This window comes from Cucurbita maxima, unplaced genomic scaffold (assembly GCF_002738345.1).
Source record: "Cucurbita maxima cultivar Rimu unplaced genomic scaffold, Cmax_1.0 Cma_Scf00027, whole genome shotgun sequence".
NCBI lineage: Eukaryota > Viridiplantae > Streptophyta > Magnoliopsida > Cucurbitales > Cucurbitaceae > Cucurbita > Cucurbita maxima.
Window position 1 is genome coordinate 738,681 of NW_019272043.1, and position 25,214 is coordinate 763,894.

A 25,214-nucleotide genomic window follows, 5' to 3' on the forward strand; every position below is an offset into this window, starting at 1 on the left:
AGATCTCAGTATAGTTAAAATACGCCAGCATTTCTGGTAGCAACACTAAGAAATAAAGCACCCAAACACATTTTTTATTTCCAAGAACATACTAAACCCCAATTTTCAATAATTTAAACATCCAATACTCAATAGATAGAAGGGAGGAAAAAGTGCAGAGGACAAGACGAGAAATAACAATGTTGAAATGTGTAAAGCGAAAAACTCTAAACTCATCTTCGTGAAAAAAGTCGAACATCTCGAAGCCAGTGTTGGTGGATATAGCTTCAACCATCCATACAATAAAGGTACATCATTCATATTGCACAAAATCAACGTTTCTTCCACATTCATGTATGAATATGTGAACTGTGTGTTGGCCGTTTCATATTTGAATACTCTCGCAGCTCTAGACTTTTAAAGACTAAAAACAAGGTCTTACCAGGGACAGAAGCATGATCCAGTGATGAAGAGTACCTAACTAAAAGTAAACAGACACCAGTGGGATGTCAATATCATTATCCTCATCATCCTCGCATGCCACCACGACATCCAAATGTCGACAATACGGGGGCAGTTCCACCTTGGCAATATCTCGAGCTAAATCAACTACCTTCTTGTCCATTCGATCTTTGTGTCGAGGAAACATGCTATTGTACAGGAGACAGCTACCACATGAGATGCTATAGGCGTTCAGTCCCTTGTTCTTCAACCATTTAATGAGTTCTCTGAGAGTAGGGTTGTCTTTGATGATCCATCTGTCCCAAACAGTCCAGCTCATGTCACGGTGCTTAATGACCTTGGGTGGGACTGGCTCAGCCATGGAGAAAAGAGGCAAGGCAAGGTTGGCAAATGTGTTACGGTAGTCCTCCACCTTGTGGCCGCCATCTAGAACTTTGTAGAGTTCAAGGCAGACAAGACCTGTGGCCATTGCAGTAGAGGTTGCAATGGCGGGGATGATCCTTCCGGCAATGAACTTGGCTTTCAACTTATCTACTTCAGGAATGCTGAAATTTCTTGCTCTCATGTTAGCCAGTCCAGCTATGAGGTCCATATGGTAATTTGTATCATCATCCTGCACGTCCAAACTCGGCTAGTTGAATTTACATTATCAATTCTACTAAGATTACTATAAACCTTTACAGTCAGTCATAAATATCTCTCTACTTATATCTTCTTTTCATTAAAAATGAAGAAATACCTTCTCAAACTGGATCGGTTTCATCCTGAATCCCTCTGGTAGGTTCCTGCGAGTATCTTCCAATTTGTCTACCAGATCATGAATAACAGCAGCATCATCAACAGATGCTGCAGAGAGACTGGTAGCCTTCTCATCAGTCACAATCTTGGCATCTTTTTTGGGCATAAAGTCTGGTACTATAACCCTGTCGACCGCATCAGCCAATTTCCTGGGGTTCTTAACCCAGTCAGGAATTGAAATGGCATATGATTCTGCTCTTAGTATAGCAGCCGCCAAAACAAACTGAAGGTGACTTTGATCAGCAGTTGAAAACGGAAGTGGATGGGGAAATCTCTTTGGAGCCGACCAAAACGGGGCGCCATTACTGGTTGCAGCATCCTCAGGAAACGTGTAAATCAACTGCTTTACACGGTTTGCAAAATAATCTTCAAACCTGTCAAAATGAAATCATCACAACAGGAATCAATATATTGATCTGAAGCATAAAAAAGTTGAATGGATATAGATGAAAGTTGAGATTATCAAGGAAAGTACTTCAATCGAGCCCATGTAATGCAGTCTTCAAATGTCTCGCATCTTTCTCTATCAAGACACTCAAGAACACGCTCCAAAGTATCCCTAGACTGAGCATCACCAGCATTCATCATCGAAGAAGCATACTCACTAGGATTAGATAGATAAGCATTCACATCAGAAGGAGTCTTCTCAAGTAAACCCTCAAACTCAGATCGAGCCCATGTCAAACAGTGATCGATATTGTGCGGAAATGAATGCACAGTGCACATGGGCGCTTGTTTTTCAGGTGGGTCTCTTGATGCCCCATAGTTTTCAGTCAGATGAGGAATAACCATTTGAGTATTGCATTTAGCACCAAGAGTACCAGATTCTAAAAGTGGTTTCTGGAAGTATAAGCACCTTTGATCAACATATAGCCTTGCATTTACGTTGTCTAGTGCATTAACTATGACACTCAAATTCTCCCAAAAGCTATCGTTAAAGACATTTTCAGTTTCAGGACTAACTCGATTCTGCAAAGCTTCAATATTAAGGTGCCGATTGATTGCAACAGCAGCAGAAGCAGCAACCGTGGATTTGTTCTGCCCAATGTTCCAGTCACGGAAAAGGAACTGCCTACTTAGGTTGCTTTTTTCAATAACATCATCATCAGTAATTGTTAGCTTCCCTTCGTTGCTACATGAAACTCCCATAAGTGCAAGATTCTTCAAAAACTCACAACCTAGAGCACCAGATCCGACCATAAAGACTTTGGCATTTTCCAGTTTCTTCTGTAGCTTAGACCCGAACACTGAAATCTGTGCGTCATAACGGCTATTCAAGGGTCTAAATTCACTGGCGTCCAATGCCTCTGTGGGAAGTGACTCCACTGAGTCGAAATAGAAGAACTGCATTTTTTAAAGAAAATAACATAAGGATGCAAGAAATAGTAATCAAATGACAATGCCACTATCCCAGCATGAGGGAAAGTTTAAACAAGATACATTGCAATAACTTCACTGGTCTCATTAAATTATGATCTAATTCATGTATGCAAAGAGAAGCAAACTTGTACGAGTAACTTCAAGGGGGCTGTCAAGACATTTAAGAAACTTCTTGAATGAAAAGGCGCCAAGCATTTAAACACGAAGGTCATTAGGCATATTTAATTCAGCCTCAAACATGACTAGTCTACTAACCTGGACGAGTGGATGAAACTTTCCAGAACATGCTTTGAGAACCTCTTGAGCTACAATACCACCAAACATGGCTGCCATGGGATTCAGTACTGCCTTCGCACCAAATGCAAAATGTCTCAAAAGCTTAGGATTAATATCTTCAACTCTCCCATCTCCTAGACTCTCATTCATGTTACTGGCAACAGAGATTAGCTTCTGAGCATCGTCCTCAGAACCAGCAACTGGAAAGCGACCCAACTCAGTCACAAATTTATCTAATGCCAAGAACGCCAGGTGTATGAGAGGAGGACGGTCGAATTTGGAGAAATCACTCAGAAGGAAATCACCAGGATCGTTGATTGCTTCTCTTAATGGCTTGAAGTTCAACACCTTGGGCTGCTTCACCTGTGTGACAATCCCACCTTTTTCATAGATACCATAGTTCGTAGTATCTTCATCAAGAGTAAACGAATAGGCCCTGCAATTTTTAATCCTCCTTGGCTTCCCATCATTCAGTTCAGTCATACCATGAACTTCAGAAAACACCACAAGATCTCCATCCTGAAATTCAAGCCTCTCATCATCAACGCAGGAAACAAGTGCAGGATTGTCATTGCTAATGGACGCAATTATGCCAGTGTGTGGGTCCTCTCCATACACATCATAAACAGTGAACTCCGGTCCAAAGTCACAAAACACTGATCCAAATAGCCCTCTGACTTCAGACTTGATAAATGAAATAGGAGGCTGGTGGTTATGACAGAAGTCATTGAACTCCATAGCCTTGTCAAGGCCAGTATCAGTAAAGACAACAACCTGCATCCACAGAACTTGGAAGGTTACATAATGTGCATGGGACTCGTATACATGAGAAAAATAAGCACACATAACTGATGTTAAAGATGTACACCCCTGCAACAGAAATCAGCTATGTTCGTTTATTTTTTTTGACAGAAGGAAATTGACACTGATGGGTAGAATGATAGTATTGCTAGAATTTGTCGTTTGTTGGGTTAGCTTGTTCTTTTCCAAGAAATTACTAGATTGATTTCTTAGTGAAACATCCATTACAATGATGATCTCCACAAATAGGGGAATTAAGCTTTTGAGTGGAAACTTTACGGATGAATAAAAAAAAGTAAACAAGTAATCTCAATATCTAGATGCTAGGTTGCTTCACCATGCTATGAATTACTCCTCAACACACCACCTTCACTAAGCAGGAAATTTCCAAGGTCATAGAAGGGAAATAGCAAGGCTACGACGGAGCCCAACCGTTTCCCTTTTGAATTCTCTTTAAGAAGTCTTGAAACCATCTCAAGCAGGATATGATGGAAATATTGCAGCTCTTTCCAAAAGGAATAGTCAATACTATTACTAAAGAAACTTTTCTAGCTCACTTACCAAATAAAGACTACATACGTAGCTTAACCATGAGCCTCAACAAAATCTTGCCAAAAGATCCTTCATAAAAAGTCAAGACCATCTTCCAACCACCATTTGGGATATTCCTCTAGCTCAAAAGCGCCCCCAAGTCATCTATTACTAATAAGAAGGTTGTCGCATTTCTAAAATAGTGGAACCGTAATAATGAGGACTTTTTTTTTTTTCCTTACTTTTGCAAGAACTTCAATATTTAGAGGTGGAGAGACTAAACGTTAAGGCAGCCTACCAAGGTGTTTTTTCAACTACTAGTTAAGGTTCAGGCAATGCCTCAAGATGCATCTGATTATATTATGTGCAAAATTATCAAATACGGCCTCTTTACAGAAGACTTGCCAATAGACTTTCTAACAGCACTATGGGAAACACAACTCCCTAAAAGAGTTAAAAGTAGTCCATTAGAGTTTGCTAATCCAAGCTTCAACACTTGTGACAGAATACATCCTAAATGCACATTCCGACCAAATTGGGGTAGCATAGCAAGAAAACACAAGGCTCTTCAGAAGCATTGTTTTTCTGCTCTGAAAAGTTTGGTGGAAACTCTAAAATCAAAATTGAATTTCGAACTCAACAGCCAGTTCAGGAGTTGGGAAAAGTATCAATCACCATTTCAAATGGTAGATGATCTGCCATGAATCTTGTGGTCAATAATAGGTTTATATATAAAATGCTCTACCATGGTTAAAAGATACAAATAATACCTGAGATAAGAATATAAGACACAAGCACACAATTATAAACAAATAAAATGAGTAGACAAGTCGATCTTCAAATAGGAAGTCTGCAAAAATAAGCAACAGAGTCACAAATACTTGTGGAATGCTCAAATTAGATTGCTAAAATTTCTACAGTTCTTTTCAAAACTCCAGACAAAATAAGAGAAATATAAATACTTCATTTAGAGCTTCCAATTCCAATGGTACGAGTTAGGCTTCCAATTCCAATGGATACAATTTTTGGAAACACATCCTTTGTCAGTTTGTAAGGTAAGATTTCAAATTATCAGATGTAGTTCCATATCATCATATCATCATATCAGTCTGTGCACTACTTAAAATATGCATAAAGTTGGTATACCTCGAATTTGGAAAGCTGTTCTTTCACTAATTTAGTTGTCAAGGTATGGACAATGACAGAATTGTTGAGATCTTGCAACTTCTGAGCAGAGGCAAGCGCTCTGTTTTTACCAATATCACTCTCTGAGAACACAAAATTACTAGACAAATCCCATAACTCCACTACACCGTCGTCGTGCAAGGTCACAGACTTCACCCCAGCAAGAATAACATTCTTTGCTGCAGAAGAGGGGCAATATAATAAGATATAGTAAAACTGAAAACTTAAACCAAACACAGAGAACCAAAAGTAGGTAATAATGCATTGGGAAAATTCCCTCACATACGAAAAAAGAAAAATCACAAGTTTGGGAAACAAAACTAAAACACACCATCAGCTCTAATCTAAAATTATCTAATATCTACCACTGCCCAAAGCATCGTTATATAGATATTGTCGGATGTATCTTCAATGCACCATAGGAGCAAGATAAAAAGCTCTGCACATGTCTGTATACATGAATAAAATGTGTTCATACTAGGAATGGAATATGCATGTATGTTTACAGAGAGAAAGTTAGAAGACAAGACATCCGCCAAGTAATAAGCTAGTTAAAGATAAGTAATCATCTAATCAAATCAACTGTAAAGATATTCCACGCTCTAACCCTATAATAAAAGAAACAAACAATCCGCTTCAAGGTAAAAGGGGTAATATATGAACATGTATTCAGAATCAGGAAGCCATGAAATGAAGAAGGTCTATCGTCAGATGCTCGCAAGTTAACAGGAAACAAAAAAAGCACTGGCAGCATAGAGGAAGCATCCATTGGGCATTGATGTTAAACAGGAAAATGAGCAGAAAGTAGCAAAACTGGTGGTTTTGGTCAGTAATTACCAATCTCAGCGCCAAGACCCTGCATTCCAGAAATGAGGACATTGGATGCAAAAAGCTTCCGCATGGTCTCGCGACCATACACGGCAAGCTGTCGGCTGTGCAGATCCTCATCAATATCCTGCGGGTTCAAATTACCCGATGCCATGATCAAGGATGCACCGTCGTTCACGATGTTGTTACCGGTGGGAACAGCAGCAGCTACGTTGGTATTAAAGTTCACGTTGGAGTCGACGTTACAGTTGTCGATCCGGTGCTTCTTGATCAGAGACACCCCTGCGTTCTGAACGCTGTTGCTGATGTTGCTGATGTTGCTGCTGCTGTTATCAATTTGTTGTTCTAAAACCGCACCTTCTTCACCAGCTCTCTTCCTGGGAAGCATAAAGTGCAGTAGGCTGCTGAAAACCCCAGAAGACCTCAACATCATCAACGAAACAACAACGAATAAAACAAAGCCAATAAAAAATTCATGAAGAAACCAAGCATCAACGATAAACCCTAGCCAGATTAGGAGCGTAAACGAAGACGAATGAAGTGGGGAGACATTTGGAATCGAAACAAAGAAGAAGAGAAATTAATTAAGAGGAAAAAGGAAGAAGAAACGTACCGATTAGGAGCGTAACAACGACGAAGGAAAGAAGGAAGGAATCTGGAGAGGGTGATTGGAAGCTCAGAATTGAGGATGAATGGAGAGGTTTCTTTGAAGATGAATGGAAATGGAAGGTGAAAACAAGGGGCTGATATATGGAAGGGAAGAAAGCGGAAGAAGGGCAGAAATGGCTTTTTGCACTCTCACAATTTTTGGCACAAATGCTTGGGTACGCCAAAATTAATTATTATTAAAATCAAATTAACAGAAAAATAATTACCTAATTTTATTTATTAAATTAATATGTTTTTTTTTTTTTTTTTTTTTTTTTTTTTTTTTTTTTTTTTTTTTTTTTTTTTTTTTTTTTTGTAATGTTTCAAAGAGTGTAAGAAAATAATTTATATTATTACATTAATTTGTTTAATTAAGTTTTTAATAACAATCGTTGAACAATGCAGCAACGTTATTGGATTTTAAAGCTTCTAAAGTCACGTGGCATATGTCGGAAATTCTTATTTAAATTGTTTTTATAAAGGTACTTAAATTTTCCAAATTTTTATTTTGTCTAATAATATGTTAAATTTCAAATTTTTAATTTAGGTTTAGTGCTTATTGTATATTATTTTTTTAAATAATAACAAACCTGTCATTTTTAAGATAATTCGACCATAATTCAATAAAAATATATATATCAATAGCTATTTAAATTTGTGACTAGAAAAAAAAAAGATATATATGGAATAAAAATCACTTTCTGGAGAAGTGTTTTTGGAGGGTATGGTTCAAAACCTCGTATTTTAATATTTAAGGTACTAAACAAGTAAGTATTTCATAATTAATTCAGATATAAAATAAAATAAAATAAAAATTCTAATTATACATTAGCGTATAAGATAAGCATGATTAGCCGATAAAAAATTATAATCGAACTATTAAAATAAGTAATTAACTCCAACTACAGCTGAATACGTGTTAGAGAGGCTGAAATAATATTTATTGTAAATAATAATTTACAATAAATATTATTTCAGTTCATGACTCATATTCAGGCGGAAACCGAATCCAAATAATACTTTTCTTGGAGAGCAAGCAGGCCAGCTTCTTACTTTTTTTTTTTTTCTTCTCTAATTGGAACAGATCAGAGAGGAAGCCAAACGATTATTCTCTTTCGTAAGTTTGTTCATCAAGTCATTTAATGTTTCCAAAATGTTGTGCTATAAACAATTACTATTTATGTTTTGGCATAGTGTATAATTCAATGCAACTAAAAGTTCCCACTAAGGCCTTGTATGTCATAATTTGACCCCGGGAGATATCATGTCCACTAAGGCAAAATGTTCCCACTAACCCAACCAATAAATCAATCCTAACTTTCTCCTCTCATCTGTTCTTCCTCCTCAATTTATTTCTCCAAAAGAGACTGCAAACAGTAGAACATGTCAAGGGGGGCGGAACACAGATAACAAATTTACAAACGTCCGTGTAATTGTACAGAAAAAAGTAAATTAGAAATGCATGCATCAAGGCTAGATTATGTGTTCTCTCATAAGATACCTTATAATATAAACTAACATAAAGTTCAGATCTAAACTAATTCTAGAAATAGTTATAATATAAACTAACATAAAGTTAAGATCTAAACTAATCCTAGAGTTCAGACTCGAAAGAAGATTGGTATTTCTTTTGTTTTTCCTTTGAAAATCATTGTATACATTATGAGAAGTAATTGGATTAACATTTTCAAAACACAAACTTCTCATATCTACATTGAACGCAGAGCATATCTTCTACATGAAAAAGGAACACTTTACAATAACCTCATAAGAGTAGATTTTGAATCCATTTAGATTAACAGGAATATACTTACTTTATCTATGCTTGTTATTGTTGGAGTCCAACAGCACTGATAAAATTTCTGAGAACTGGGGGCGCTTTGATGGGCAATTGTTCCAGCATCTGATCATCAGAGATTTCAGGGTGGTAGGACAGTCCTTTGGAACATCAGGTCTAAGACCACAAGCAGCTATACCAACTGCTGCCTGCACTGGCGAATATGCACCATACGCTGCCTCGCCGGTCACCATCTCCCATATTACCATTCCAAAGCTGTATACATTACTCATCCATGTCTCGTTAACGCTCTCCGGGTCGCCAGCAATAATCTTTGCCAAACCAGATAGAGCCAACAAACACAAATTAATAACACCCTAAGCAATCAAATTGAGAAGTACATAAATAGGCTGTGACAAGTAAAGGATGGTAGTAAGATGAGATCTACAGGAATTTCAAATTCCCTGAAAGAAAGGGCAGATTTCACTCTAAAGCAGCTTTAAGATGGCGGGATCCACAAAATGAAACAGTCAAGAAGAACGTGGCACCAATTCAATGTTGCTGCCAAACGGATGGATGCAGTGAAATCTAAACCTAATGGTCTAATGAATATGAAAGCACCTAGACAAATATTAACACAAGCCTGATGAGTGTAAAGCATCTTCGATCATGACTGTATGCCATACACACTAGACCATCATAGAGGAAGTGACATAAAGTCTCTTTAATTGAAAAGGGCTCATCCCATGCGGTTTAATGCAATGAATCCAAACACAACTTACATCACAAAAAAAGCGAGAAGATATTGCATTCTTCAGCTAAAGCAGATAGATATATATAGGGTTCTTTCAATGCATACTGTAAGTGAAACTTGCTTTAGATAATACCAAGTGTAATCAAAGTTATAGTGAACAGACCTCAGGAGCTAGCCACCGATACCCATCAGTCTCGTACTCCATTGCCTCGCCCAAGTTTTTGCATGCAATGAGTATGCCCATGTCACCCAAACAAGCATTGCCGTTCTTGTCTATCAAGATTCTCTGTGTGTTAAGATCTCGATAAGCAATACCATGGTCATTCATGAATTTCATCCCTTCTGCAACATCAATAGCAATCCTGGTTATTTCTTTCGTTTGAAGCCTTTTGTTTTTCAACATTAATTCATGGACTGATCCACCCTCCATTAATTTGGTTACCACACACAAGCCATGATTTTCATCAATACAAACACCATAGAACATCAAAATGTTCTTGTGCCCATATGTCATCAGCTCCAACAAGTCTTTACGGAGCTCAAACTTGTAAGAAACTCCCTTTTCACACCCTTTAATCTTCTCTATACATACTCTTTTGCCCTTGTAGACTCCCTTGAACGAGTTGGGTCCAATCTGATCACTGAACTCGAGATTCTCAGAGCTCAGCAGCCATTTACCCAGCTCATGCCCACCAGATTGGACCGTTTGCCATTCATCGACAGATACAGCAAAAGATGAAGTAGATAAGGGCATTTCTATCTGTAAATTTTCATTCGAATTCAATCTCTCAAAACCACTTCTGCAATTCTGTTCAATAGCATCCTCCTCGATTTCTCTCAGATCCTTCCCCCGAGTGTTACCATCCTGGCCTCCACAAAATCCAAATGGAAGTTTCACAGTGTTGGTTTTTGGCTTCTTAATAGCCAATTTTAGAGCATTTTCAACTTTGGATTTGAAGAGTTCCTCTTGGGCATCTAGGTTCGCAAAAAGAATGACTCCAAGAGTAAATTTTTTCTTCTCAAAGATCTGTATCTTCTCGCAGCGAATGTCAGAGCCCTCCAACGCTCCAGACATCGCCGACCATGAAATTGAAGAGTTGCAAGCAAATGTGAGCTTCATTGTAGGCTTCTGAACGTCATTATATGTCACTTCTTGAAAAAAAATAGCAGGGTGCTCATAAACAGATGCCTGTTCTATCAATTTTATGTGGAGAAAGACATCTTTCATGTCAAACCCCGCCTGAGCATAACTGTTCATACCAGCAAAACAACAAATAGAAGAAAATATAGCAATCAGAAAAGGGAAACAAGCCTAGTTGAAATCTTCTACTATAAGATAATTAGCAAACAGTGACTAAATAGATATCTGATGGATTTTTCATTACAACACTAAGTAACTAGCTCCAATCGTTCACGATTACACATTTCATTCTTTTTCAATCCATCTCTCCAGTTTACACAACTTTCAACACACAAACAACACATTACTAATCAGAGTACAAACCTGAAGGGCAACGAATCATAATGCTTGCGAATACTGGAGACGAGCTTTTCCGGCAACTGACTTCCAGGATAAAGCAGAGTAAGATTCCGTACAACACTCCCCCAAACCTCCTTCTTAGACCCCTCGGTTCTCGAAGGCGAAGGATCTCGAACAGAGTCCAGATTCAACGAGTTTTTAATCGACGCCACCGCCTCCGACACATTCCGACTCAATCTCTGCAACCGTTTCTGCATTGCCGACGACTCCTTCACTCCAACACCAAAAGAACTCTCTGCCTTGGAGCCTTCCGATCTATCCTGAGTCCTCATCAGCACCTGCTCCACCACATCCTCATCAGTACTAGCCCTACTCGACCAGCACTCCAATGCCGTCGCCATTGCTCCGCCGTACCACAGTCCGTCCACTACAACTACATGGAGAAGCAGAAATCGGCGAAGAAACTCCGGCAGGGAGGATCGTAACCGTGAAAAGAGTCAGTTATCGGGCAGATTCGTGAATCGACGGGTCTTTGATTTGAAGTTTGGAGCGTGAAAAATGGGTAAAAGGGAAGAGCAGATTGCATTAGGTTGTTTGTCCAGTCTTTGAGGGTAGTTTTTGTTATGGGCGGTAGAGCATTAAATATGTCAGGGTAGTTGTTAGGTGTGGATGAGGTCCATGCAAGACTATGGTGCACCTCCAATCTGATGTGACGGCTGGGCGGATTATCATGATGGTGACGGTAGCCACGTGGGACCTTTAGCAATTTATTGTGTTTGCCTGTGTCATAGTGACTCAAATTTCTCCACGTGGCACTCTTTCAGTGGATCAGGTAATATTAAGCCAATATTTTGAAGGAAAAAAAAAACCTAAAATATCAAATATTTAAATTGCTACAAAAAAAAAATTATAATAATTGTTACATTAAACATTTTAATTATCTATTTAAAAAAGTTTATATTATTCCAATAATATGAATTATCGGTAATTTATACATCAACTAAAAAAAATTAAAAATTTTATTTATTGAACTAAAAAAGAGGAAACTTTCCAGTTATTTGTTATAAAAATGGAAAGTTAAATTAAAAGGGTGAATATTCTAAAATAAAAATAAAAATCTTGAGATTTAAAAAGTTAAAATTAAAATTAATTGGGAGGACCATGTGGGGCATGTGGTGTCTGAAACATGGCCCACAATTTTCGTATCATGTTATTCCAAGCGTTAAATCACGGCCGTTGGTTGGGGAGTGGTGCCCAATTCTTATAAAGTTCAATCACGTGTTTCTTCGTGTTTAAGATCACAACGCATCTAACGGCAGAGATCCGACGGGCCCACACCAGGCCTTACTTAATAAAATAATAAATTAATGAATAAAATACCCAGACCCAAAAATAAGTGTCTGATTTTTGTGAATTTATTGGTTCCTGAAGCGTCACGACACAGACACACAATATTTCAAAAAAACAAAAAACAAAAAAAAAAGTTTATTATTTATTGCAAAAAAAAAAAAAAAAAAAATCTAAAAATAGAACTATGAATAGGCGGAATAAGAATTTTGGCTATTATTATTATTTAAAAGATCGTACTCTTTGATGAATTCTTTTTTTATCTCCTATTTTATTTTATTATTTACTATATATATATATATATATATATATTACTTATGATATAATAACAGGATTTTTTATTTTAAATATGAACCCAATTTTTTATTTTGCAAATTTAATCCTATAATTTCAAAAAAATTAAAATTTAATTAGAATCCGTCTGCATAATTTTAACTTAAATGACAATACGAGAGTTTTATCAAACTTTATGGGAATTTTAGACGAAGAAGGACGTAGTATACAGCGAAATGCTTTGGAGAGTTGAAAATAAACGTAGATTCGAACCAATCAAATTGAAATATCTTAGTAGCTAGACGAGTGAAATGATGCTTGGACAAGTAAAACTAATATGGTTCAAATGTAAATTTATTCAAATTATAGGACCATTTTGTAATTTAACCTTACTAAACCAAACAGCCCAAAAATCACAATTCCCTCGCTACTCCACAAATATCCCCGAGGAATGCATCAATGTTGGAATCAGAAGAACCACCGCGCGCCACCGCTCGCCGGCAAGTCTCTCGGAGTTCGCTCACTCTTTTCCTCATCTCTCTTCCTTCAACATTCTCTGGATTCATAAATCTCTTCACAGTCTCTGCAATTTCCTCTCTCCCCACCAAATTCCGACCCCCAACCGCTTCAAATCTGACCCCAACTTTCCAATCCTCAACGATTTTCTTACTGTTCGGAATCTGATCCCAAAATATCGGCCAAGCAAGCATTGGAACGCCGGCGAAAACCCCTTCCAGAGTCGAATTCCAACCACCGTGAGTCCAGAACCCTCCGATGGCATTGTGGCATAGAACCTTTAATTGATTGCACCATTCAACCACCATCCCAGTTTCCTCATCCACATCTTTCAACCAGCCGTCGTCTCCACGCGCCACCCACAAGAACCGTACGCCGCTGTCTTTCACGCCGGCGATGATCTCCTCCATTTGAGCGCTCGAAACTGAAAGAAAACTCCCTTGCGAAATGTACAAAACAGATCCCTCTGCTTGAGAGTCCAGCCACCGGAGGTAGTTTTTGGGGTCGCCGCCGTTGTCTTTGACCGAAGTTTCAAGCTCGAAATACGGTGTACTGGGCCCGATTGTGTAGATTGGGATGGGAAACTTTGCTTTTAAAGCGTCGATTACAGAGGATTCAAGCTCGTAAACAGAGGTGGAGATCAGGAACTGAGAGTTGTCAACAGAACGGGCAGATTTCTCGGCGGCTCCGACGACTTTGACGCCATTGCCGGAGAAGAAAGATGGCAAATCTGCAAGACGAATCTTCGACACTCCGGGGAAGTAATCGACAATATGTTCTCCCCTTTCTTCAAAACAGAGAAGAAAATTTAAAACCCTAATCCAAAAATCCGATTCCCAAAAACCCAATTGATTTCACAGTACCTGAGAGTTCAGCAGGGAAATCCCCATGTTCCTGAAGGAGCTCAAAATGGTAAAGAATGGAGAAAACCGTTACCGACATGGGCCAGAGCGAAGCCACCGGAATACGGAGGTTGTTCCCCAACTGTACCACCCAGGGAAGGAAGGCATCCGCAACGATGGCCGTCGGCGGCGGGTGGAGGCGGGTGAGCAGAGTGTTAGTCGGAGCCTCCAAATCGGAGTTAACAGATCGGATAAAACCTGGGAAGTCATTAGCGCGGCCGAGCTCGGAGGGGATGACATTGGGGATGGTAGCGAATCTGATGTTTTGGGGTTTGGATTCGCCGGCGAGGAAGGTGAGCCATTCTTCGGTGACGATGAATGAGATGAGAATGTTTGGGTTTTTGAGAGAGAGGAGCTTGCAGAGGTTCATGAGGGCGTTGACATGGCCTCTGCCGGGGTACGGCACCGCCGCGAGATGGGTCTGTTTGGTTGTTGCGGAACTGATCGGATCCATTTCTTTTCGGTGGTCGGAATGATTAAAGGCGGCGAAGTGTCGGAGGGAATCAAAATGAGCAGCCACTCCGAGAATGTCTTGAAAGTCCCATCATGGTGGGGGCAAACTTTATAGCATTTAGAGAGTGGTTTAGTTGGGTTGGGGGTGGAATAGACTAAATAAATATTTAATACTTTCTTTTAAAATTACTTTTAAAAATATTTAAAATTTACGATATTAAATTTTAAAATGTTTCATTAATACTTTTCAATTTTTATTTATTTATTTACCCTTTTGGGGTGGGGAAGATTTATTATATTTTATTTAATCCAATAAATAAATAGATGAATTTATTTTTCTCTCAGCCGCCGTTGAAATATTAGATTCCTCCTGTCATTTTCTTTTTCTCAGTCCACAATTTTTTTAAAAAGTCGTCAATATATTTTTCGAAAAATGCAATTTTATAAATCTGGAAAAAAAATTTGCACTTTTGACCACAAAAGATTTCTTTATTATTTTTCAATTTCTAATAAAAATTTTAAATACAAGGTCACTCTTGTCATTTCATCTTCTTTCCATCATTTTATGGATTTTTTTTTCCCTTATATATACATATATATTAATAATTGTGAAAGAAACTTCTATTTACTTTTACTTTTGGCCTAAAAACATTTGATTACTTTTTAATTTTTTTTTAGTCTACCAATTTCTTACGAACATATTCAAATTCAATATCTTACCTCGTTTTTAATGAGATAATTGGTTAAGAATCAACTCTCCGAAATTGTAATGGTAATTTCATGGCAACATCGTGAAGCACGACACCCATAAACAAAGCTATTGAAATAGCACGAATCACGACTCTCAAGGATGGATTCAAATCAACAGTGAATACGAGACTTTAGCCAATTTGAACAAGAATAGACTCACAAATCGTGAGCTTATCATTATAAATTCACACCTATAACGAAAATAAAATTATCAATTAAATTATGTATTATTAATTTTTTTTTTTTTAATGAAGTGTTAGTAAATTAAAAAAAAATCAATTAAAACCAGTTTTTTTTACCGTTAAAATAGTTCTAAATTTTATTAATAATTAAATTAAGATTTAAAAACTTTTTTTTAAGTAATTTTAATTACAATTGCTTACACTAATCTAAAAGTCAAATGGTAATTAATATAGGTCAAATCACGTCTTATCGTGTGGCTAGAATATCGATAAACATGTTCTCAAGCCTTAGTACAAAGTGTCACAATCGCACTCTTGTGGTACCAAGACAACTATTGTATGACACTTGTTCTAACAAAGCGAACAAGTCAACCATGAGACATTCGGATTTCGAAGACAACGTTAGCGATGCTCGAATCTCGAGTCACGTTTGCGAGAAATGTTTTAGAAAATGTAAGCGAGGAAATACGTTGAAAATAATTTTAAGGAAACAATATTATAAGCTAAAAAACAATTAGATAACAACAATGACTTTATAATGAGAATGTTTGCTTAATCCACCACATTTAAATGGTAGGTGAAAGTTCTCTGTTTATAATAAATGAAAAAGATATCTATGATAGATATTTGTCTTATAATAAAATATCAAATACGATATATATGGTAAACTTTAATTTAGTACTAAATATCCTTAACAGGAGATAGAAAAAATTGAGTACTAGTCATAACCCTTATACTATATTTTAGGAAATTTTAGCATTGATAGGTGTAGATGTGATTTTAGTGAACGGTTGTACACTCCCACATTGACACAATAGGGGGTTTGAGCCAGACATGTAGCCATGAACAACATGTCTTAGACATGTATGTTCGAGACATCCGTCATGCGATCACAAGAACACGCTTTGAACAAGCACGACTAGATTGAGTACTTCAAATCCGAGCGTTGCACGATTCGATTTGCTGGTAGCTTATTGAGGTAGCAAGAAAAAAGGAAAATAATAAAATAAGATGGTTAAATAAAAGCTGAAAATTATTAGTCGGTGATTGAATGAACGCCAACCGAAGCTTCTGACATATAATTACATGCCCTTCTTCTTCAGTAGCCGACGCCCATTTTACCCCAAAAATTAGCTTTATAAACATATTTTTCATACTTTCTATTTTCTTTTTACACCGAACCTTCTACGACACTCGACGTTCGAGGCTATGCAACGCCAAGAATAACTCCATGCATAGATATCTCGACACCGAACCGTCGAACTTTAAAATGATAATTTATATCTTATAAATTTTAATTTATAAAGATTTTAATGTTTATTTTTGTTTAAAATTAAAAAGATATAAAAAAATTACACATTCCCTAAACATTATTCTTCAATACGATACCGTTCGGTCTTTATTTATTTGAATGTTAGCTATACGAGTTAGGTTTTGTTTGAAATTAATATTACATAAAATTCTCAAAATTATTTTTTATAAAAGTCCCATATCGGCTAATTCAGTGAATGATCATGAGTTATATAAGCAAGGAATAATAACTCCATTGGTACGAGACATTTTGAAGAAGCTTAAAGCAAAACATGAGAGGATATACTTAAAGTGGACAATATCATACCATTGTGGAGAATCGTGTTTATCTAACAAGTCTCAAAAATAAATTCAATTACTTAGCCGACATACACGTGTATATATATATATTATTGATGAAGAAATTGTGATTAAAAAAATTATAGGTCAAAGAGAATTAACAATAAGGTCGGCTTCTACACGCTACATCTCACATGCAACCATTGACTATTTTTCAGGCCAACTTTTTTCCAACCAGCAGGTTGAAGGAGATGATTATTAAAATAATAATAATAAATATAAAAATGGCTATATTTGTATTTAATATATTTATAAATCATTTTCTGATCATACATTTTCTTTTAAATTAATAATCATGAAGGAAAAAAAAAAAAAAAAAGATTCAACTCCACAGGGAGCAATAATCTTCAACTTCCGGCGAACCATCAACGGAATTAAAAGAATCAGCATTTGATAGAAAAACAAGATTTTGATCATATTGGTTCATCTGGGTCATCGGAAAACTCGCCGAAGCCGCCTGTTGTTGCATCTGAAAGCTCAAAATCTCCGCCTGCGCTGCCGCCAGCTGCATTTCCAATCGGGACACCTGGTTTTGGAGGAATGTGATGGCCCCTACACATCCGTAAACCGGGTCTCGCATTCTAGCACTAGCTTCATATACCATACTGTTCACAGCGTCGGGTCTTTGATCCAGCGGCAGCTCCTGCAACATTTTGCTGACGTTGCTGGCGCCGAAGATCTTATGAACAATGGCGAACTTGTAAGGGTCATCGGGAGGGAAATAAGGGGCGAAAATGCAGTCCTTGGCGCACCGCCGCCGTAGCAATTTGCAGGAGGCGCATGGCGAGGAACCAGCTCCCATTATTATTACACAATATTGCAAAGAAATTGGGAAATTTTGATCTCTTTTGGATTCAATACGATTTCAAAGAGGGGAATGAGAATTCATTGAATATATATAGAGAATTTTAATGGGCCATGTGCTTATTTTTTTTATTAAGAGATTTAAGTAATGTGAATTAAATTTGTATTTGAAAAGTAAACTTTCTTGTGTACACATTTGACCCACTGGTGAGAGGTTGTTTCTAAACCTTTCTGGTACCGTGCATAAATTATTTAATGAGACTGCTACAGCAATGTTATCATCGTTTTACAAATTTAATTGTAAAAACTATTTCGTAAGAGTAGACATATCTTGAATCTCGTATTTACGGGTTATGTAGATTAATGATTTTATCGAATAATTTGATGCACGGGAGGAGGGTAATATGGTAATTTGGTAATATGGGGGTGTTGAAAGAAAATCAATGGGTATTTGGGCAAGTTTTGACTAGGGGGAGGTGGGAGCGTGTGAGAGCGTGTGAATGTGACAGTTTTTTTTTTTTTTTTTTGGATTATGTTCTAAGTTCCACGTTATTTTTATAATTGGAAATATGGAATGTCGTGTCCCGTATGCTAAGTGAATTTTACAGCCAAAAAGGAGAATTTAACAATTTTTCACCGCGTACAATTACCGTCTTCTTTACAGGTAATTCTAATTTTTTAACCAATAAAATAAAATAAAATAAAATTGATGTTTTTTTTTTTTTTTTTTTGTATAAAAATGTATTAAGTATATTTTTTTTTAGTAGTTGAATAACTTGAGAAGGTAAAATTAAAATTTGAAGCTGACCCGATTGCAAGAGATGTTTATTACATTGAGTTGAATGGAGTTTCGATTGAATATTTTTACCCCGTTAAAATCAAGCCGTGAAGCTAAATGATTTACGAGTGCGAGTTGAATTTTATTTTTTTTCCTTCCATTTTTAGGTTTCGTATGAAAATAAACCTCTTTCTCTACGTAAAATCTCTTGTTCAATTATCAATGTTAGGCTCGCCTAAATTATAAGATTAAGATGAGGCTTTTTATTATTATTATTATTATTATTATTATTATTATTATTATTATTATTATTATTATTATTATTATGTATTATGTATTATTATTATTATTGTAAATAAAATTAAACTATATTTATTAATCAATTGCTATTTTTTAGTATTTCCAATTAAATAGATTTAGATTTTAAAATTTTAATAAACAAAAATGATAATCCAACGGGCAAATAAGCAAAAATATGAGTATTTACGTATAAGATCATAAATTACAACAATTTTATTAGTTACTTAATATTTTAAAATTTTCCTTAGAGAGAGGATCTTATCCTATAAATTTGGCCAAACACTCACCCGGAAATTTTTTAATAACATGCCAAATAATCTCTCCTGATGATCTTACATTTTAAATTTGCTCAAAAACGAAACATTTGTTGTAAAGGTGTGAAAAATCTATTTCTAGTAGACGCGTTTTAAAAACTTGAAGGAAAACTCGAAAGGATAATATCCCCTAGTGGAGGGTGTACTGACGGTGATAAGTAACGGGTTAAAATGGACGATATCTATTACTAGTAAATTTGTAATCCCTACTCTTAATTTTTAGTTGATGGAAAGTGACTATGTTCGGATCTACTAAAACTAGGTTTGTGTCTTTTAAGATTACGTAATTGAATTGATAATAAATTTTACGAGAAGTTTTATGTGGTAACTTTTAAGTTGAGTCAAAAACGGGAGGGGTGAACAGGAAAAGAGGAATCTTGACTACTTGATATAAAGCAAGAGATGGGGAATTCATTGAACCCATGAGCTTGACTTATGAACACCTAGAAAAGTGGGAAAGAAAAACATTGTGTTCAAGGAATTGAGGTGCAAAAAGAGCATTGAAATTAAGATAATCCATATAAATGAGTTTGTTTGTAAATTTTTAATGTGATTTCCTGCTTGCTTCCGGAACAATAAGTTTCCATTTTGAAACATTGAGTTCTAGGGACGAGAAGACCCTCGAGGCTATCGAGACGATGCAGCTTTGAAAGACCTCTACGCGTCTAGAGAAGAGAAACGAACCCGAGAAAAAAGAAATGAGAATGTTTTAAGTTCTATGAGATTATAGATACTCGTTCTATTTATTATTTGTCATGTCAATAATCCATTAGTATTAAAGACAAGCAAAGAACTATGGTATGGTCGTTGTACAGCTCAAGTCCATTGCTAGTTAATATTGTCTTCTTTTGACTTTTCTCTAAAAGTTTTAAAATGCATTTGCTAGTGAGAGATTTTCATACCCTTATAAAATAATGTTTTGTTTCTTTCTCCAACTGATGTGAGATCCTACAATCTATCTCTCTTTGGGGTTCGATGTCCTTGCTGGTGTCCATCCCCTTTGGGACTCAGCGTCCTCGCTGGCAAACCTGCTGATGTTTGGCTCTGATATCATTTGTAATAACCCAAACTATTCTTTTTGGGCTTTCCCTCAAGGTTTTTAAAACATGTCTACTCGGGAGAGGTTTCCACACCCTCGTAAAATAATGATTTATTCTCCTCTCCAACCAATATGAGATCTCACAGTCTACCTTCTTTCGGGGTTCAGCGTTCTCGTTGGCACACCACTGGTGTCCACCCCCTTCTGGACTCAACGTCTTTGCTGGCACACTGCCCAGTGTTTGGCTCTGATACCATTTGTAATAGCTCAAGCTTACTACTAGCGGATATTCTTATCTTTGGGCTTTCCTTTTTGAGCTTCCCCATAAGATTTTTAAAACATGTCTACTAGAGAGAAGTTTCCACACCCTTATAAAGAATGTTTTGTTTCCCTCTCTAACCGAGGTGGGATCTGATAATCCACCACTTTTCGAGATCCAGTATCCTCGCTGTCACTCATTCCCCTCTCCGATCGATGTGGGATGTCACAAATGTAATACAAGTAATTTAACCATATGGGCTTCAGCAGTTGGAGATTGGACGGACCTTATGGCCCATTGGGCACTAATGGGCCTTCACAATTGAGAATAGACCGGAAGGCCCATTAACCATTGATAACCAAACCGCCTTTTTCGCGTTCGATAAAATCTCCAAGAAAGCACGTGGTTGCAGAGGTTCTGAATCAGGCGTATTATGAAATGCAGTAGTTTTATGTTTACACGACTCTGTTGAATTATGCAAAGCCCTAATTCCTCGAACCCTAATGACTTGTAAAAGCTGCCATCGAAATTATCTACTGATTTCTTCTTCGTTCGATCGGTTAAGCATTACCAGAAAGTCAATATCGCCGTCTCATTTATCCACTTGGCCGTTTGGGTGAAGATGCGCTTCAATTGATCTCCCATTTTGTTGGAAATTGGAATGCTTTATGAACTGCATTCCTAGCTCATTGTTTTCTCGTTCGAAAATTGAAATTTCCTTATTTTTTGTTGTAGTTTAGTCGATTTTCTTACCAGGGATTCGATTTTTTTCAATTTTTTTCTGCGACTTTCGAACTTGGGGGGTTCGCGTTTCAATGGCTACCGAGGCGACTGAAGCTACGACTAAGTTTCAGAGTCCGGGTTTTCGCCCGGTACCGTCGCCTCCGGATTTCCATCCCGAAATTATTGTCTCAACCCATGATGGTCTCCGGTTCTGGCAGTTCATGATTGCCGGTTCAGTCGCGGGGTCTGTGGAGCATATGACTATGTTTCCGGTTGATACCGTCAAGACCCATATGCAAGCCCTTGGTTCCTGTCCGATTAAATCTGTTGGAGTTCGACAAGCCCTTCGGTCAATTTTGAAGTCAGAGGGACCTGCTGGTTTTTATCGTGGTATTGGTGCTATGGGCCTCGGAGCTGGTCCTGCACATGCTGTGTATTTTACAGTTTATGAGAATTGTAAAAGGGTTTTCTCTGGTGGGGATCCTAATAATTCAGTAGCCCACGCTGCTTCTGGCGTCTGCGCGACGGTGGCGAGTGATGCTGTCTTTACACCGATGGATATGGTTAAACAGAGGCTGCAGCTGAGTAATAGCCCTTACAAGGGAGTTCTGGATTGTGTCAAAAGGGTCCTAAGAGACGAGGGTTTTAAGGCATTTTACGCTTCATATAGAACTACAGTGTTAATGAATGCTCCATTTACTGCTGTGCATTTTGCAACTTATGAAGCTGCAAAGAGAGGTTTAATGGAGGTTTCGCCAGAGAGTGCTAATGATGAACAGTGGATTGCTCATGCGACAGCAGGAGCTGCTGCTGGAGCTTTAGCCGCACTTGTTACAACGCCGCTTGATGTGGTTAAGACTCAATTACAATGTCAGGTACCTCATTTAATAATTTAGCCATTGCATCTGCTGATTTTTCCCGGATTTTCCATTGCTTATTTGCAAGAAGATTTTAACCATAAGAGATAAACGTGCTTTTAGAGCTAGATTAAGGTCATATTTGGATATGCTTTTGTCATGCCAAAGCACTTGTTGTGCCAAGGTGCAAGTGATGGACTGGAAAGAATTAGTACTTCGCATCAAAAGGTTGTGTCGTTGAACATTGGTGTTTATAATTAGAAGCACTAAGGGCCAGCCTTGTTGGCTAAGGCTTGCTGTCTCTATGTAACATAGTAACACCTTCTCAGAGGTTGGATGTTCAAATTTTTGGGTGAGATTAATACATAAACCCTTTTGTGAGATCTCACATTGGTCGGGGAGGAGAACAAAACCCCCTTTATAAGGGTGTGGAAACCTCTCCTTAGCAGACACGTTTTAAAAACCTTGAGGGGAAGTCCGAAACGGAAAGTCCAAAGAGGACAATATCTGCTAGCCGTGGGCTTGGGGCTGTTACACCTTTGATGTCTCCAATGTTTGACGTAGACTTTAAAAAAAGTGCTTGTTAATATTCTTGCTCTTATTTTAGAAGCACTACCAAAAAACATTCTTAAGGTGAGGATGATTATTTTCTTAGGAAAAAGATCGGTCTTCTGAAAATAGTATCCCTCTTGCTCAATTAGGAGCGAAAATGTGGTAGTGCTGGACCAAGGAGATCATATTCAACCATGCAATAACCATATGGTGTCGGATGGAAATTACTTGTTAAACAGTCGAGGGAAATCCGCACCCGATTTTTCTTTCAAATGCTTTCTACTCTACTGTTTATTCTAGAAACTCTCCACAACAATCGTTCATAACCCAACCAACAAACTCCGAAAGGACCAAAAAAATTATAGGAAACGATGTTATGAAAAAAGACTATAAAAGTTATGGTTATACTTTGATTGAGAGAATGGCGTTGAAGCTGAGGAGTGAAATTGAGGGTCAAGAATTGACTGTAGAGAACAAGAGAGAATACATGCCACTCTCTCGAACTCATTGCAACAATCTGACCCCTACCTGCGATCTCTGAAAGGGAAGAGGAAAAATGCAAGAAAAAAAAAATTCTAATGAAAAGAAGTTTAAAAGTTTTAAGTTATATGCGCAAACATGGTTGAGAGAATGGCGTTGAAGGTCCAGAGCGAAATTGGGAGTCTAGAATTGGTGGCAGAGTATGGGAGAGGGACCATACGGTGCCATTTTTTGCAATAGTACTTATCTGAATAACACAGATTCTTCTGACTAGGAGGGGTCATGGATGGATAGGGGAATCCATTTCCTAACGTCAAATCATCCTACTGGTCCGTATAATCTGTGAAGGTTTTCTGAACTAAAATTGAGTGTGTACTAAGTTTCTGTTTTCAAGTTGTAACAGCCCAAGTCCACCGCTAGCAGTAGATGTCGTCCTCTTTGGGTTTTCCCTCTGGGCTTCCCCTCAAGATTTTAAAATATGTCTGCTAGGGAGAGGTTTTCACACTCTTGTAAGGAATGCTTTTGTTCTCTTCTTCAACCAATGTGGGATCTCACATAAGTTTTCTTCTCTAAAAGATAGCCTATATTTATATGTTTTGTGAGCTAAACAACCATGCTACCTTCATGTGTTCAATTTATGGCAACCACCTTCTTCAGTTGTCAAATGTCTTAGGAGTTTGTTAATTTTTGAGGTGGTTTTTATCTTGTTATTTTGAGCTGTAAGATTGGTTGAAATGTGGTGAACATCACAGTTGGATGTTCTGAGTTAAATGACAATCTAAACTCGATTCACATTTATGAATGCGCAGGGTGTATGTGGATGCGATAGATTCAAAAGTGGGTCGATTGGGGACGTGATTCGAACGATACTGAAGAAGGATGGATATGGAGGGCTTATGAGGGGATGGGTTCCAAGGATGCTGTTCCATACGCCCGCTGCAGCCATTTGCTGGTCGACATACGAAGCAATAAAATCGTTCTTCCAAGACCTCAACAGCAGCAGTGACAATGTAACCTGAAAAGATGAGCAGAGCAGAGCAGAGTAGAGAGGAGAGGAGAGGAGAGGGGAACGAATACTTGATTCTTTTTTTACATTGTCCCTTACAAACAGCTTCTCTGTTTTGAGCTACAGAGAACCTTGCAGGAGATGGAGGGGAGTGTCTCAAAAGGCGAATGGGGTAAGCAGTTCTAGGCAAAGGATCTCCAGCTTTGGTATAATTTGTATTCCACTCATTGGTGATGGTTCTAATAATGCCATATACAAAAGTTTTGATCCATTTCTTTCTTTGTTTTTTTTGATGGTTGTTGTTCTGGCATTAAGAGACCCACCCTGTTTTGTTTGTTTATCATCATTTATATAAGATTCTGGGTTCATGATCATCATGCTTGAAACTAACCTGATGTTTACATACGATCGAATGACTTCTTGAACGTCGAGTTAGATTATGTTACAAGCAATTATGGGGGACTAGTTGCTGCTTACGTTGTTTCTTTCTCAATTTAATTGATTGATACTAACTTTTAGATTTAGTTTTAATTAATAGTTTACAGTACGAAATTTTGACTCACAATACCAAATAATTTAGATTAAGCTGAATTAGAGAAAGTTTTAATGGTTATCGTATAATAAATTATAATTTAAATAACAATAGGGAAATAATAGAAATAATAAATTTATTTTAACCTATTTTATTTTAATATTATTACCTCAAGCTTGCACCTCAACAGAAGCACCAGTGGTCTAGTGGTAGAATAGTACCCTGCCACGGTACAGACCCGGGTTCGATTCCCGGCTGGTGCAATCCTTTTTTAATAATGTCTTTTCTTTTGTTTGTTTTTTATTTCTTTGTTGCAATCGAGCACAATTCAAACTCGACATGATTGGGTTGATAAATTATTTGGTTTTAGATAACAACTTAGAGAGAAAGACATTGATGTGGAATGTCCGAATGTCGAGTCCATTAAGAAAAAAGACAAAAAACAAAATGATATCCTCGAGCAACTGGGGTGTGCCCAAATATTGTATCGAATGGATGAAATTATGGTAGATTTTAGGAGGACAAAGTGATTGTTGAAGATAGATTTGGGACATGCACCTTATGTATTGTATATCAAATCAATTATGCATTCCACCTA

The 25,214-nt window shown here is 37.4% G+C and overlaps 5 protein-coding genes and 1 non-coding gene across 9 annotated transcripts; 2 read left to right on the plus strand and 4 right to left on the minus strand.

Annotated features, from left to right (window-relative positions):
- Positions 1-174: 174 nt before the first annotated feature.
- LOC111499539 (ubiquitin-activating enzyme E1 1-like) lies at positions 175-6,982 on the minus strand. 3 transcript variants are annotated; one of them, XM_023151109.1, is made up of 7 exons: positions 6,854-6,982; positions 6,250-6,644; positions 5,374-5,591; positions 2,875-3,669; positions 1,715-2,583; positions 1,181-1,613; positions 461-1,054 (listed from the first exon to the last, which is right to left on the minus strand). In XM_023151109.1, the coding sequence occupies exons 2-7, from the start codon at positions 6,626-6,628 to the stop codon at positions 461-463; spliced, it is 3,288 nt and encodes a 1,095-aa protein (XP_023006877.1). In that variant the 5' UTR covers positions 6,629-6,644; positions 6,854-6,982. The 3 variants fall into 3 exon arrangements, with proteins under 3 accessions (XP_023006876.1, XP_023006877.1, XP_023006875.1); XM_023151107.1 differs by having other exon boundaries at positions 6,250-6,641; positions 6,854-6,941; XM_023151108.1 differs by lacking the exon at positions 6,854-6,982 and having other exon boundaries at positions 175-1,054; positions 6,250-6,628.
- A 1,506-nt stretch (positions 6,983-8,488) lies between these two features.
- LOC111499850 (serine/threonine-protein kinase EDR1-like) lies at positions 8,489-11,506 on the minus strand. Its single transcript, XM_023151546.1, has 3 exons — positions 10,924-11,506; positions 9,583-10,669; positions 8,489-8,997 (listed from the first exon to the last, which is right to left on the minus strand). Exons 1-3 carry the CDS (start codon positions 11,298-11,300, stop codon positions 8,704-8,706), a joined length of 1,758 nt encoding a protein of 585 aa, XP_023007314.1. The 5' UTR covers positions 11,301-11,506; the 3' UTR covers positions 8,489-8,703.
- A 1,346-nt stretch (positions 11,507-12,852) lies between these two features.
- On the minus strand, positions 12,853-14,551 carry LOC111499872 (UDP-glycosyltransferase 87A2). Its single transcript, XM_023151583.1, has 2 exons — positions 13,899-14,551; positions 12,853-13,822 (listed from the first exon to the last, which is right to left on the minus strand). Exons 1-2 carry the CDS (start codon positions 14,389-14,391, stop codon positions 12,933-12,935), a joined length of 1,383 nt encoding a protein of 460 aa, XP_023007351.1. The 5' UTR covers positions 14,392-14,551; the 3' UTR covers positions 12,853-12,932.
- A 2,743-nt stretch (positions 14,552-17,294) lies between these two features.
- On the minus strand, positions 17,295-17,807 carry LOC111499469 (LOB domain-containing protein 12-like). The gene has a single exon (XM_023151035.1). It carries the CDS (start codon positions 17,772-17,774, stop codon positions 17,295-17,297), a length of 480 nt encoding a protein of 159 aa, XP_023006803.1. The 5' UTR covers positions 17,775-17,807.
- A 3,086-nt stretch (positions 17,808-20,893) lies between these two features.
- On the plus strand, positions 20,894-24,471 carry LOC111499705 (mitoferrin-like). 2 transcript variants are annotated; one of them, XM_023151339.1, is made up of 2 exons: positions 20,894-22,059; positions 23,888-24,028. In XM_023151339.1, exons 1-2 carry the CDS (start codon positions 21,282-21,284, stop codon positions 23,905-23,907), a joined length of 798 nt encoding a protein of 265 aa, XP_023007107.1. In that variant the 5' UTR covers positions 20,894-21,281; the 3' UTR covers positions 23,908-24,028. The 2 variants fall into 2 exon arrangements, with proteins under 2 accessions (XP_023007107.1, XP_023007105.1); XM_023151337.1 differs by having other exon boundaries at positions 20,902-22,064; positions 23,888-24,471.
- Positions 24,472-24,808: 337 nt separating this feature from the next.
- Positions 24,809-24,879, plus strand: TRNAG-GCC. Its single transcript has one exon. It is a non-coding gene; the product is annotated as a tRNA-Gly (tRNA).
- The last annotated feature ends 335 nt before the right edge of the window (positions 24,880-25,214 follow it).

What these genes read in the sequence shown, in the direction of transcription:
- LOC111499539 (XM_023151108.1), bottom strand. Translation starts at nt 6,628, where the DNA reads ATGCTTCCCAGGAAGAGAGCTGGTGAAGAAGGTGCGGTTTTAGAACAA. An exon ending in ATTACATGGGCTCGATTGAA is followed by an intron (nt 1,614 to 1,714) that starts GTACTTTCCTTG and finishes TCATTTTGACAG; the next exon opens with GTTTGAAGATTATTTTGCAA. An exon ending in AACCGATCCAGTTTGAGAAG is followed by an intron (nt 1,055 to 1,180) that starts GTATTTCTTCAT and finishes TTGGACGTGCAG; the next exon opens with GATGATGATACAAATTACCA.
- LOC111499850 (XM_023151546.1), bottom strand. Translation starts at nt 11,300, where the DNA reads ATGGCGACGGCATTGGAGTGCTGGTCGAGTAGGGCTAGTACTGATGAG. An exon ending in TATGATTCGTTGCCCTTCAG is followed by an intron (nt 10,670 to 10,923) that starts GTTTGTACTCTG and finishes TGGTATGAACAG; the next exon opens with TTATGCTCAGGCGGGGTTTG. An exon ending in ATCGGTGGCTAGCTCCTGAG is followed by an intron (nt 8,998 to 9,582) that starts GTCTGTTCACTA and finishes GGTTTGGCAAAG; the next exon opens with ATTATTGCTGGCGACCCGGA.
- LOC111499872 (XM_023151583.1), bottom strand. Translation starts at nt 14,391, where the DNA reads ATGGATCCGATCAGTTCCGCAACAACCAAACAGACCCATCTCGCGGCG. An exon ending in TTTCCCTGCTGAACTCTCAG is followed by an intron (nt 13,823 to 13,898) that starts GTACTGTGAAAT and finishes TCTGTTTTGAAG; the next exon opens with AAAGGGGAGAACATATTGTC.
- LOC111499469 (XM_023151035.1), bottom strand. Translation starts at nt 17,774, where the DNA reads ATGGGAGCTGGTTCCTCGCCATGCGCCTCCTGCAAATTGCTACGGCGG.
- LOC111499705 (XM_023151337.1), top strand. Translation starts at nt 21,282, where the DNA reads ATGGCTACCGAGGCGACTGAAGCTACGACTAAGTTTCAGAGTCCGGGT. An exon ending in AGACTCAATTACAATGTCAG is followed by an intron (nt 22,065 to 23,887) that starts GTACCTCATTTA and finishes ATGAATGCGCAG; the next exon opens with GGTGTATGTGGATGCGATAG.